This window comes from Salvia hispanica, chromosome 2 (genome assembly GCF_029641045.1).
Source record: "Salvia hispanica isolate PSC_SH4W2 chromosome 2, Shi_PSC_v1, whole genome shotgun sequence".
NCBI lineage: Eukaryota > Viridiplantae > Streptophyta > Magnoliopsida > Lamiales > Lamiaceae > Salvia > Salvia hispanica.
This window is the reverse complement of record NC_142693.1, coordinates 63,235,473-63,249,226: the sequence shown is the minus strand read 5'-3', so window position 1 is coordinate 63,249,226 and position 13,754 is coordinate 63,235,473. Positions and strand designations below refer to the sequence as shown.

The window sequence follows — 13,754 nt, the reverse complement described above, 5'->3', positions numbered from 1 at the left end:
AGTCGAATGTAGTTTGCTATATATTGTACGTAATGGATCGATGGCATGTGGTTTTTGTTAGTGAAAGATTTGGGGTTTGATTTTGGTAGTTATTGATTTGGTGTTTGACTTTGAGGTTTAAGCAGTGTTTAGTCAAATCGGAGTGTAGAGATATTATTATGCCATAAAAATGGTAAAATGTAATGAGGATTTACGGATCTAGATTCGTTAATTATATATATGGATCTAAATCATGGACTAGATTATAGTGTTTGAATTCGTAAAACGATTTCTAAATTTTTGGATCGCAATTTTTCGGATCAAGATTCGTTACAACGGTTAAATATTTAGATCCAAATTACTAATGTATACATTATAAAGAAAGTATAGTAAACAACAAAAGAAAATATATGATCAGCCTAACTTAATTAAAAACAAAGCTTGTAAGTTGTAAGTACTTTCACGCCTCTATGAATTATTATCTAGACAATTAAAGCATTAAATTCTATATCTACATTTTTTTATGCACACCCTTGTATTTATCTTATTCAATGCGGAATAATTCCACTATTCAATAACTAGGGACAAAATTCAGAAATTGAAGACATCAAATATGATAAGTAAGTTTTGGTTTTGCAGGATAGATAGATGTTGAAAATCTATTCCTATGTTTTCTTGGTTCAATGTTTTCTAGAGATATCATGGATTTGCTTTCTGTGGCATGAGAATTTTGACATTTTCTAATGTAATAAAAAAAAATAGTACTAGTAATATGCTTAAATCTATCTCGGTAAAAGAAAGACAATACATTAAAAATTATTCTGTTTTTAGAATAAGTTTGACCAAGTCAAACTTAATTAGTTTGATTATTTTATGGTGTTAGAGATTCTTTCTTTTTGTAAGCTAACCTAATTTTTTGATTGGTTTGTGCAGACATGGAATGGTAATGATGATTGCTTATGATGATGGTTTGTTGGTGTGGTTTCATTATACTTGATTAATTATTTAAACAGTGATAAGATACTCCTGCATATGTACTTTATTTAAATAAAAGTGGTAATGGGAAGATTTATGTGCTGATACTATAGAGTACAGTGATATAGGACAAACATGTGTGATCTAGGAATTATGATTAAAATAATTTGTTCATTTACAGCTATTAAATGTACTTTTCTTTCTTTCTTTTTTGTTCCTTTTATTATTATTATTATTATTATTATTATTATTATTATTATTATTATTATTATCTCACTACAAAATAAAGTAAAACTTCCTTCACAAACATTCACTGATTCTTCTAAATTAATGATTAGTTAGAAATTAACTAGAGTTCGTTACTATTTATCAATCTACAAATAAAATTTAATTATTTGTCAATAATCAAAACCTTAGTAATTTATATATTGAGTTGCATTAATCTCTAATAGAAAATTCCATTGTACATTTTGTAAACAAAATACCACTACTCCTATAAACTAACAAATCCTAAAACTAACAAAAAAACATATCACGATTTCCCATTTATTTCCTCTACACCTAATCCAATTATTTTCAATGGTTTGTATATCTATGCAAAATGATTGATATTTGCAGTTGCTATATTAATATCATTTCAAGTACGAAAATGTCTTTTTTTTCACTTTATTGTTTCTTCCTATTTAAAATTTTGTAATTCTTTACTATCCTGACACACTCTGTACAAATGCATATAAATTGATTTTTCCAAATTATTCACTTTCTTGATATATTATAGTGTAATTTTTGGCTCTATTGGCAACAGAATCTTTTTGGTAGCGTACATAGTCCGGCACAATAATTCACCATATCTCAATATCATAATATATTTAACAATTTATACAATGATAAATTGAAATACAAAATTATATCCCAATAAATAATGCCACACTGATGTTTTATGAAACCAATCTAGGCATCAAAAACATTAACCAAAAACATCAATTATGCTAAAAAAAGAGAGAGGTTTAAATAATAAGAAGAGAAACAAGTATGTTCACAATCTGTATTTCCAATATCCAATACTTCTAAACAATGATCTTTTTTAACTTGACATCATTTCCATAACTAGAAACAACATCACCTCTCTCAAATTGGTGTTTCTTATTTCCTCTGTTCATTACAACTACTATGAAGACACCCCCGGTGACGAATTGTTCAGTCTTGACAACGCGTCGTCCCTGCAAATATCCTTCGTGGAGGCTATATGGTTGAGCAGTCCATAACGGTTCTGCTGCAACGGGGGTGCATAGCTCGGGAGCATTGTAGAGTTGGCAGCATTTTGTGTGGAGGGCACGAGCGTTGGCAGGGCTGAGGGGCCGAGGTTCATGGGTGCAACGGAGCTCTGTAGGAAGACGTCTTGGTCCCTAGAGAGTGCCTCTGTGCCTCTGCTTGAGTGCAGCAGTGGATTGCCTTCGTCTATGGCTAGACCGGGTGAGGGTGCTAGCATCGACTGCAGGGAGTAGCCGGGGTGCAAACTCAACCCGTTTCGCATTGTCAACATCTGAAAATGTAAGCACGCGTTTTAGCTACTAGAACTTCAAGATATATGGCACAAGATTGTGAAAGGTGGAGTTCAAATCTTGAAAGTGGGGTAAGGTATGATTATATGAAGTATGAACTTCAACATACATTTTACAAGATTGTGAAAGTAAAAGTTCAAAACTTGAAAGTGGGGAAATGGGGTGATTATAAGATCTCAACATACATTTGTACAAGATTGAGAAAGTTGAAGTTCATAACTTGAAAGAGAAAAAAATGAGAAGCTTAATTGTGAAAGTTGAGGTCTAAATCTTGAAAGTGGGAAAGTGGGATGCTTATTGCTTCAATATACATTCTACAAGATTGTTGAAGTTCAAATCTTGTATTTGGGAAAAATGGGATATGCTTATATGAACTTTAATGTACATTGAACAAGATTGTGAAATTCAAAGCTCGAATCTTGAAAGTGGGAAAATGGGATGCTTACATGAACTTCAACATACATTGTACAATATTGTAAAAAGTTAGAAGTTCAAATCTTGAAAGTGGGATGCTTATATATAAATTTCAACATACATTTTACAAGAACTGCATACATAGTAGTTTCTATTTGTTACATACTTAAATTGCTACACAAATCTCAACTCAAAAGACACCAAAACTATCTACAAGAGAAAATGATAATGCGATTTTCTTTCAATATGCAGGTGTTAATTCTTTCTACCAAAATGATCATGCGATTTCATGACAGATATCAACATACAACGAAAGAACTCACGTATGAAGAAGCACAAGAATTGAAGACGAGGAATGGAACAGAATAGCGAATGAACTCAAATTAAGGCCACGGTTCGATTAAACGAGTATGTAATTAGAAGAGAGACGAAAACCTGAACTTGGAGTTGAAGCTGTTTGAGATATTCAATGGCTTCATCCAACATAGATGCCTTGTCAGTCTAGCATTACAAGACAGACACATTCCAGATCACAATGAAGAACATTCTAGATAAAGGGAATCAAGATTTCAGTGAAATGCTGTGCTAAACCACCTTGTTAGAATTTGGAATCAGATTCTGAAGCGCTTTCAGTTTCTCGTTGATCCGACTTCGCCTCCTCTGTTCGAGACAGCTAAACGATTTTACACAAATCCAAATCTTGACAAAACTACATTTAACAAACTCAGATCATCACAAACCTTTTCTGATAAATTGTGCACTTCAGCAGCTCTACTTCTCTTCGAAGAACGAGGCGGAGCCGGATTCACCGGTATATCACAAGCTTCCCCTCCCTACAGTTAACCAATTCCCAAACCAAAAACCAGAACAAATCAAGAAAATGAGGAATGGAACTTCAAATTCAAAGAGATCTCATTATCCACACAAAGATCACAACCAAAATCGAAACTAATCAACATTACAACTACATAAAAATGGAGTCTTTATTCACTAAATGAGCTAATAATCTACAATAAACAAATTTCTATCCAATTTTAACCAAATTTTGGGGAAGAATTTTGCTTTTACCTCACAATTAGAAGCAAGATTCTTGCCACTCGGCCCACCGGCAAAGAAGCAGCTGGGATCAGAGAAACTTAGACTAGTGGAGGATTCCGCCACCGCCCCTCCGCCGCCGAACAACCCTCCGGCCGCCGCAGCTCCGTCGCTGACGGCGGCGGAAGACGAAGAGTTTTGGAGAAGAATTTGAAGGAAAGAAGACATGTCTTCAGATTCATTGCTTCCGTAAAGATCCGACATTTTTTCTTTCACACAACAAAATTCATCAAAATTAAAAAAACAAAATCAAGATTCAAACTTTCCCCTCTTTCTCTCTCTCACTCTCACTCTCGATTCAAACTAGTTTCCTTCTATACCCATTTTTCCACTGACGAAAAAAGAGGGACAGATTTCGAGAATTCTGAAGCGATTCAAAGCCACGATGGTTGTGATGATGGAAATAAGCAGACATTGAAGTCAAAAAAACAAAGGAGTTTCGCTTAATTTTGGTTTATTTTCGCTGCATCGTAGAAAACCCATTTCAAAGATTGCAGCTTTTCCATATTCCCATCAGCAAAAGTTTATGAAATCGATATTTTTAAATTTCTAAACTCGGAAAAGAGAGCGATTTCCTGCACTTTTCCCCTTCTGGAAAAATGATTTATGCTTATGGAGTTTATAGACAAGGTTTATTATCCCGCCTTAATTCTCCTAATCTTTTGTTTATTTACAAATAGGGGTCTCAGCTTTGTGTTAATTTCGAAGAGATCCTTCTTCTTTCGAGGAATTCTCACTTTAATTGGTAAAAACTTTTTCTTTTAATCTCTAAATCATAAATTATCAAATTATGACAGATAATATACTTTATATTAAAAGCTGTATTCTGAAAAGAAAGAAATTGATTTTTATTCTATGCCATGATCGATTTCGACATAATTTAGTTGGACAAATTTGGATGTGTACGCTTTGGTAGTGCCAATGAATGTTTATGACTTTGAGTATCTAATTTTCGGTTTGCAATATAATTTTAGAATTTTTAAATTATAGATATTTTGACTTTAAAATTATATCTGTATAATATTTAAATATAGTAAAAATAAATTTCATACTTTATTTAAATGTGTTATTTAATTTGAATAGAATATAGGAGTAATATATAAATAAATAATATGTTTATCCAACAAATTTTAATCTTTAAAAATAAAACTAATCTCGGCACAAGATCTATCATCATCAATTTTATTTTTAATATTTATATTAACAGATTTATCATCACCATTCCATTTTGCTAAAAAAATCAGGAGTAATAATATTTAAATCAGTACCTACCCAAAATATATGATCAATAACACCGCAGTGTCATATGTGTATTGGGCGACTAAATTTGAGTTTATTTTATATATTATTTTATTTGGCCTTGTAATATAAATCATCTTTTAATTCTATTTTCAATCTTTTGACCAAACGGCCCAAATTTAGTTCTGCTTAAAGCCAAAAAAAGAAGGCAAAATACAATTAAAAAAAGAGGCAGTTGGAACAAATATTTATTGCTCCAAAATATTAAAATAATAAGGTTGAGAAATTATAGAAACAATTAGATTGGAAACCTTATCCAACTGGATTCCACCTTACCATAAAAACAAAGTTTGAGATTAGATTATTCATTTTTCAAAGGCACCATTCCCTATGTGACTCATTCATTCCAAGTTGCGTGTGGGAAATTTGGAACCACCTTCCCCACCTGCATCAATTTAATTTATCACCACCCTATATATTATTTTTAATTTTTCACACATGGTAGTTTATCTCGTTTTTTTATTTTTCTATAAAAATATTAATCTTGTTAAAGAATATGGTGAAATGAGGAATAGACGATGAGATATTTGAGCATGCAATGACAAATAGAAAGAAATTTAAATAGGTTGAATGGTGGTACACTTTGGAAGAATAAATATAAAAAAAGGAAAAATCACTGGGTGATTAAATTTCGAACTTAGGTCAAAATTGTGAAGAAAATCCCTTTTGGCTCTAAAGATAAAAGTGGTCTTTTCTACAATATAGTTGATATCATAATATAAAGTCACTTTTAAGTAATCCCACATTTTCATCATACAATAGAAATACATGATCCACAATGCAAGTGTGAAAGAGTTGAGCTTTTTTAGTGTAAAGAGTTCTAAGTATGATCTTTCATCATAATTCAAAATTATTAAATACTTGATTTTAGTTAGAAAATAATTTTTTTTGAAAGTAACCAAATTTGGAAAAAAGGTACTGCACCGGTCTCATATTGCTTAAATAGTTCTTTTGCCATGAGATTTAAGAAAAGATTAGATAAAATAAGAGATAATATAGACTAAGTAGAAAAAATAATAAAATAGAATAACTGAAATTATATATTTGTTTTTAGTCATAAAAGAAAATGATTCAGATAATATGAATTCGAAAAAAAGTTCAAATTTTGCAGAAAAGGAATCATGCTTGGCACGTGGCCTTGCACACACGCTCTCATCGGTCGAGCAACCACACGTGCCAAGCATCGCGGCTCAAGAGCCTCACCCACTGTTCTAGTCATTGGAGGCGCCAAGGCTTGTTGATTTGAATTTCGTTTTATTGTCATATTTTTGTCATATTGACCATAAAACAATCCAATACATATCAATTGCAAGAATAATTCAATCCGATGCCTATTAGTAGATGGATTTGCATGCTATCGACGAAATAATAATGAGATATTTATGAATTACAAGCCAAAGTAGGTTCAAACTAAATAGCTAACTAGTAGTCTAGCTAGTTAGTACCTTAAACAAATCATTAATGCAATTAGAAATCCTTCATTCAAGTGACCTCCCCTCTACGATTTCAGTCCACTAGGCATGGCAAATTGGGTCAAACATCACAGGGCCAATCAGGATTAAGATTACCCACCTTATGCAAGCAAATTTAATTAATCATCAACACTAGAAAAGTACAAATTTGAATTTACTGAGTTGGCCGTATATACAATTTATTAATGATCTAATTTTTGCTACAAACAAATATCTCAAGAACAACATTGTGCCTTATAAAATTGTTGTGACATAATAGAGCAATTATATAATCGAGACAAACAGAAACATAAAGAAACACAGAATTTACGTGGTTCACCAACGTTGCGTTGGCTACATCCACGGACGGAAACAGAGAACAGATTGTATTCAGATTGTTTTTAGAGTACAGAGTTATGCGCCGTACTTCTATATAAATAGGCACACAGATGACGAGCTAGGTCCAATACAAAATTAAGACCTAAAACAGAAACATGTCATAGCGAGACTCCTTGTTCGATTAGCGGAACCCATACAGATTCAGAGCATACTAATAAAAATACTACTGCTTCTGTACACTTAATTTGTTGGGAGGGGGATAGCCAAGTCAATTTAGCCTAGACAAGATAAAGCTCAAAAAAATTAATACAAGTTGAAAATATTGACATTGGCATAGTATAAATTTTATAGCTGAAAAAAAATGATAAAAATATTGAATAGAAATTCTATATGCTCAATTATCCACAAAATTAGTTACTATATTGCACTTCACATAAATTTTTAATGAACATGCTCAATTTTCCAAATGGGCTTTCATTGGGCTGGACTCAAATATATATAAAAAAGCTCTCAGTCCGGCCCACTTCAAACATGAGACTGGGTAGAGCGGGCCTCACAGGCCAGGCCCAGCCCAGCCCACTTGGCAAGAACTTTTCTCACTGAAAAACTAACATGAAACAAGAAAAAAAATGGGCATATTGAAACCATATGCTTATGCAAGTCATGCTTCTCAACAGCTTCAAGAAACCATCAACAAACAAAAATATAAACCAATAAAAATATCATAAATCTATTGTCAAATGTAGATGAATGTAAATAGTTGAATATTCAAAAATCTTGTGCAATTGCTGACTAAAAATATAAAGTTGAATCACTGTATCTTTCCACAGATGAGCAAAGATAAATTTTTAGGGAGGCCGGAAAGCGAAGGGAAGACGACGAGCTTCTTATCAAGTCGCGAGCAACGATGCCTTTCAGGACTCACGTCGCTAACACAACTCTCCGCATACCTGCTAGAACGACGAGCCAGACCGCCTCTCAGGTAGTCAGCCCCGTCGTTTTACAGATGGGGCACAGGTTCTTCTGCATCAGCCATTGCTTGATGCAGTCGGCATGGAAATTGTGGCCACATTCCAACGCTCCGAGAGTTTCACCCTCGTTGTACTCCTCCTGCAAAGCAATGAGATGAGTTAACTGAAACGAATTTGAGATGAGACCGTGTCGAAGAATGTGGCCTTACCCGGCATATGCTGCAAGGCTCTGTCTCAGCCGTGTTTTCGGCTTTGCTGGCAACGTATTTCTGTTGCTTCAGACGGCTCGTAACAGTTTCTTCACTTAGACCGGTGCACACGTTTCCGATGCGCTCCTCGAGGGCCAATAGTTCCTGGAAATAGAAGAGTAGGAAAAATCATATTGTAAAAGCATTGATTGATGTGTTGTGGAAATAGAGACGAGAGACGGTGCTGCATTCTCACCTCATACGACATGTTATCAACATCCAGTCGCATATCCCGGTGTCGATCGTGGATGTCAGCCATCCCAAAAAGGACCGAGTGATCGAGGATCATCACATCCTACCACACAAGAAACACAAGATAATTAGTTTAACGATAAATGGAGTTTTTCCAATCAACGACCACTTCACAACAAGTGCATTTCCGTCTACAGCACAAGATTCATGGTATTTAAAGAACCGAAAAGGAGAAGAATACAGACCTCTAATCTCAGGCCCTCGCCTCTCCGCATGAGGTCCAGGACTTGGCGAATCTGCTGAAACAAAACATTGAATCAGATACGAGTTATACAAACCAGACAAATAATTTCATATCAGATGAGAATTAGCAGTTATTCGGGGAGAAGTAAATCCAGTAAAGACATTGAGAATGAGTATAATCCAGCAAACTTTTTACTAATACGAGTGCTTAGAGCATAGAGAACATCGTCAGATAGAAAAAACCAGATGTGATATTGATCATTGTACACTGTCACTACTCACTAGTCAAGTTTTTTTTCAATTTGAACCTTACGGAACCAAAAACTTATGTATACTACGTGAAATCTTAAGGCAAGTCCTATAATGAAATTTGGCTCGATTTTTAACATGTAGGGGTTGTTTCATCCATACAAATAACTACGGTTCATTTCCCTTACTAAACATACTGGCTTCTTGATACCATGCCGACTCCTAATTCCTAAGCAATAAAACGATGCATTTTTTTTAACACGGGAGCATCAAATGAAGGCCTTATTTGCATCATTCATAGAGTTATAAGTTGAAGAACTGAAATAGACTAGATAAGCATGGACGATTGATCAGCAACGAACGATTCGAGTGCAAGTTATTACAATATATTCACGAGCCCTAAGTTGCAACACGAAAAGATGTAACCAAAAGGCATACAACATCAGTCAAGATAGGAGCTAATAGCTCGAGTGCAAATGCAAGAAGGATGTGGAATACCTCGGACATTATATTGCCTCGTCCTTCACCTGCAGCAGCCAAAGTCCTCAGCGAATATGGTACCCCAAAAGCACCATCAACGTACCTGTCCAGATATGCTGATCTCGAGTTCAGTACACGATGGCCATGACCATCAGACACCGATGGATGTACCATCTCCTGAGGCAGTGCCGGAGAACCCGATCTTGCAGCATGATTGCTGCTCTGACCTGCAGCCTCGGCACCTGCATTTAACAATAGAGATCTCCGTACAATCTCTGATAACCTCCGAGGATATTGGGGATGGCCCCGATGGGACCAACTAGGTGGAGCAGCGTTGAGCCCAGTGCTGGTCCCTGCTCGAGAACTAGACCCAGCATTTGCAGCCATACTGTTGTTCGCACCCGGAAAGTTCCAGTTTGTAGGATTCTGAGACGAACTTCCCATCTCACTGGCTGGAATGAACATAGGATGCTCAGAAATGCTTCTTGGAATATGTCTTGACGAAGATTCTCCAAATTGCATCCTTTCTTCGGGAACAGCAATAGACGACCTGCTACTTCTCGAGCTTGATGCACCGCTCCACCTAGATTGATGATGACGGCGCGCAGGAGGAAGATGCAGGGTTGGCTGGCTGTTCAGGGTTGCACTTTCCACTGCGGTAGCCGGGCTCATATCAAATAAATGGTTGCGGAGTAATCTAGAAGAGTACCGAGAAGACGAAGCGTCTACATTTCCAACATTAGTCTCAGTTGAAAGCGGGTTGCTGGGTAAAGCATCTTGTTGTTGTTGGTATAAGCCATTGATTCGCAAACGGAGATTTCTCCGGGAACTTTCTGCATTCCCTGAAGAAGTCAGCGAGAAAGGAGTCACGGAACCAGCTGCTCCAACACCAAGCCTGAGCCTCGGATTTGCTGGCTCCGAACCATTGTTAATAGCAACATCGTTGTCAATTGAAATCGGTATACTAGCATTGCTGACAGCAGCAGCATGAGCGGCTGTCATGGAATGCCATTGGCTTCTTTCATCATGTTGAAAACAACTCGAGCTGCCTACTCCCGAAGACTGTCCCGTTTGCATTTCAAGTGCTTTTCGCTTATACGACATACGCCGCCCATCCATGGAGCAACCCGGCCTGTCCTCCCTCCCATCCATCATATAGCCACCACGTCCGGAAGGCATGGCAAACGAACCAGAGGAAGTGCCTGGAGCTTGCAATTGACCGTTGGACGGTCCCATAGATATGTAGGAGCTGGGACGCTCGACTACCTGACAGTCATCATCCTCCGAATCAACAATCATATTAAGATCCTGAGGGAGGGCATTGGAGCTAGACGCACGCATACCAACGGGGACGTGTGCTCTCTGACTGCCATGTGTGTTCACATTGACGTTATCCAACGAAAGAATATCAGACTGTTCAAACTGCCTCTCTTCTAAGGCGAGGTTAGATCTCGGGGCAAAGGTCCAAGCATGCTCCATTTTCCTCTCAGTCTGATCACCAAGGCGCTGTGATGAACTGGAGCTAGCTTCGCCAACGCTCCACTCCACATTCGGCCCCTCACGCCTCACATGCTGCAAATACTGATTATTGGCGTCACTTGACGGCATTCTGTAATCCGGTAGCCTGCTTTGCACGGTCGTCTGCATACTAGTCCATGGCATTTGGGACTCTATGGCGGCGTCACCCGACCCAGAGCCATGATCGAAACTTATATTCTCGGGTAAAGTACTCACGGAGCTACTCGGCCCTTGCATCAGGGCAGCTTAAAGTCGAATAATTATCAACAAACAAATGAATGGTAGAATAAACAACAATGCTGTTCTTCAGGAAATCTGCAATCATATAATTCATCAGTTAATTTCATTAATCCATCAGTTTTCAAAAGCACATTTATGAACAAAATGAAACACAAAGAGAAAAATCATATACATTTTGGGAGAAACTTAAATTCAAAGGCATCATCACTACAACATTTTGCAGGAACATAAAGATCACTTTTTTAGCATATATTCAAGAAAAATGATGTATTCTTCTATTCCACCAAACATTAATTTTTTTTTGCCAAAATTGAAAACTTCATATCACCAACAAAAACATCATACAAAAAAAAACATAACAGAATTCTCAAGGCTTAAACCCAACTAAATAGTTTCTCCAAAACACAAATAAACAAAAACAAAACTTTCAAAACATAATCAAAGATGAGGTTACAAATGATAGCTGATAATCCAAAAAGGGTATAAAAAACAAGAAAACATCAAATTCCAAAACAGAACCCAAAAAAGGGAGCAATCAAACACAGATATGTAAGAATCTGAGAAAATTTACCAGCCCAAAGAGCAGCAGATGCAGCGATAGATCTAAAGTCAAGACCTGAAAATAGAAACCAAGAATCAGATAAAAATCAAATCTTTAAAGGAAAAAACACATGTAAATTCACACAATCAAAAACTCCTCCACACCCACCTCTGTTTTCCCCCTTCTGAGAGGAAACACAGCTTCAAACAGAGATGTGAAGCCCAAAAACCTTCAAGAAAAAATTTAGAGAGAGAGAAAAACAGAGTCTTTCAAATGGGGTGAGAGAGAAGAAAAGAGAGATGATGGAAATAAAATTGGTGGATGTTGAGGTATATGAAAAAAAATTAAGGGAAAGGGTGGGGTGATTTATGAGGACAGTAATCTTTATTTTACTCAAAACACCTCAGCAATAACACATAAGGCCACATTCAAAGCTTCATACACTTTCTCCTCTCTCTAAAATAGGAGAAAGACAGGTGATTTCAATGCTAACCAAATGGAAAAGAACAAATCTCATTCAATTCCCACAACCATAATCACAACCTCAAAAAAAGTCAATCAAATAGGCCTCCATGCCCACAGTAATTTTATTCTTTTGTGGGGTGAAAAAAGGAACAAAAGAAAATGCTCCCATGAAAAAAGGGAAGAAAATTAAAATAATAGGGGGGTCATGGTGGGGGGTGGCTCACCAAAATGTCTCCTTTTTCTTGTCAGATTAGCCTATTTTCAACTCTTGTTCCAAGAATTATGAGGAAATTTCTAAGTAATGTATGTGTGTGAAAACGAATAAATGGGAAAATTGATAGTAATATATAAAAAAAGGACCCTTTGTTTTCCTTTTTATGTTTTCTTGTATGTATTTTCCTCTCTGGATTTCAAGAACTTCACACCAACCACCTGTCCCTGGATTATGTGTTCATGCAATGCATCACATTTTCACATGGATTATTTTGTACTTTTTCTTAATTTCAAATATATTTTCCATTAAAAAAGGTGGGCATTAAATTTTTTTGCCCTTCTCGTATTAGAATTTGGGCATTCTTGTTATTCCTTGCCTAATTGTCTTGATTTGACTTTTTGTGTTGGTATTTGTGCTCTGGCATAATATGAGTGGCATTTTGGCAATTTGGGCATTTTGGCAATTTGAAAATCGAAAGACAATCGGGTTTCAAATTTATCGATATTAATGATTAGATTTTGTTTTGTTTTACGTTACCAACGGGCATATTGTTAGATTTTGTTTTGTTTTACGTTACTAATAACGCGCGTACGTGAGGTGCGTGTCGATTACGGTTCTAGTTCTCGAAACGGTTTTGGAATTCACCGCTATTAGTGATTAGATTTTGTTTTGTTTTACGTTATGAATGGACGTAAGACGCGTGTCGATTAGGGTTCTAGTACTGAAAGCTGATTGTTGGTGGCACGTGCAGTTAGGGTTCTACACTTATTGAAAACGGATTGCGTGTGGCACATGTATTTACGTTGCTGGTCAATATGACATTTTTTAATTTTAAAAATTGAATGGAGGATTCGTTTTTGGATTTACCGTCATTGATGATAAGATTTTGTTATATTTTACGAACGATGTATGTAAGACGCGTGTCAATTACAGATCAGGTTACTGAAAACAAATCGTTTTGGACAGATGTAGTTACTTATGATGACCAAGTATTCTCGTTGGTCAAAAAATAATAAAAATAATTTAAAGTTTGTGAAATAATTTTATTTAGAAATAGGGATTCTTTAACACATACAATGTGCGTACTTTGATTATACATGAGTAAAGAATTTTTTAAAGCGTACATACATATATATATATATATATATATATATATAATTATACTATTTGTCTTCAATGATATTGTTAATTAACTGAAAATAAGAAGGTAAAATGAACATATTAATTCATCTGAGTTGGTATGTTGCATACATCTGATCAGACACTAAAATAGAATTTT

At 35.8% G+C, this 13,754-nt stretch overlaps 2 protein-coding genes across 4 annotated transcripts; both read right to left on the bottom strand.

Annotated features, from left to right (window-relative positions):
* Positions 1-1,786: 1,786 nt before the first annotated feature.
* LOC125201867 (uncharacterized) lies at positions 1,787-4,619 on the bottom strand. Its single transcript, XM_048100153.2, has 5 exons — positions 3,999-4,619; positions 3,671-3,763; positions 3,525-3,590; positions 3,366-3,431; positions 1,787-2,497 (listed from the first exon to the last, which is right to left on the bottom strand). The coding sequence occupies exons 1-5, from the start codon at positions 4,227-4,229 to the stop codon at positions 2,123-2,125; spliced, it is 831 nt and encodes a 276-aa protein (XP_047956110.1). The 5' UTR covers positions 4,230-4,619; the 3' UTR covers positions 1,787-2,122.
* A 3,201-nt stretch (positions 4,620-7,820) lies between these two features.
* Positions 7,821-12,574, bottom strand: LOC125200627 (putative E3 ubiquitin-protein ligase RHG1A). 3 transcript variants are annotated; one of them, XM_089065598.1, is made up of 7 exons: positions 12,486-12,574; positions 11,827-11,871; positions 9,516-11,330; positions 8,771-8,824; positions 8,530-8,628; positions 8,295-8,438; positions 7,821-8,224 (listed from the first exon to the last, which is right to left on the bottom strand). In XM_089065598.1, the coding sequence occupies exons 3-7, from the start codon at positions 11,250-11,252 to the stop codon at positions 8,093-8,095; spliced, it is 2,166 nt and encodes a 721-aa protein (XP_088921724.1). In that variant the 5' UTR covers positions 11,253-11,330; positions 11,827-11,871; positions 12,486-12,574; the 3' UTR covers positions 7,821-8,092. The 3 variants fall into 3 exon arrangements, with proteins under 3 accessions (XP_088921724.1, XP_047954267.1, XP_047954266.1); XM_048098310.2 differs by lacking the exon at positions 12,486-12,574 and adding an exon at positions 11,965-12,391 and having other exon boundaries at positions 8,771-8,821; XM_048098309.2 differs by lacking the exon at positions 12,486-12,574 and adding an exon at positions 11,965-12,390.
* Positions 12,575-13,754: the final 1,180 nt, after the last annotated feature.

What these genes read in the sequence shown, in the direction of transcription:
- LOC125201867 (XM_048100153.2), bottom strand. Translation starts at nt 4,229, where the DNA reads ATGTCGGATCTTTACGGAAGCAATGAATCTGAAGACATGTCTTCTTTC. An exon ending in ATCTTGCTTCTAATTGTGAG is followed by an intron (nt 3,764 to 3,998) that starts GTAAAAGCAAAA and finishes GGTTAACTGTAG; the next exon opens with GGAGGGGAAGCTTGTGATAT. An exon ending in TGATTCCAAATTCTAACAAG is followed by an intron (nt 3,432 to 3,524) that starts GTGGTTTAGCAC and finishes TTGTAATGCTAG; the next exon opens with ACTGACAAGGCATCTATGTT.
- LOC125200627 (XM_089065598.1), bottom strand. Translation starts at nt 11,252, where the DNA reads ATGCAAGGGCCGAGTAGCTCCGTGAGTACTTTACCCGAGAATATAAGT. An exon ending in TTGATAACATGTCGTATGAG is followed by an intron (nt 8,439 to 8,529) that starts GTGAGAATGCAG and finishes TTCTATTTCCAG; the next exon opens with GAACTATTGGCCCTCGAGGA. An exon ending in AGCCTTGCAGCATATGCCGG is followed by an intron (nt 8,225 to 8,294) that starts GTAAGGCCACAT and finishes ATTGCTTTGCAG; the next exon opens with GAGGAGTACAACGAGGGTGA.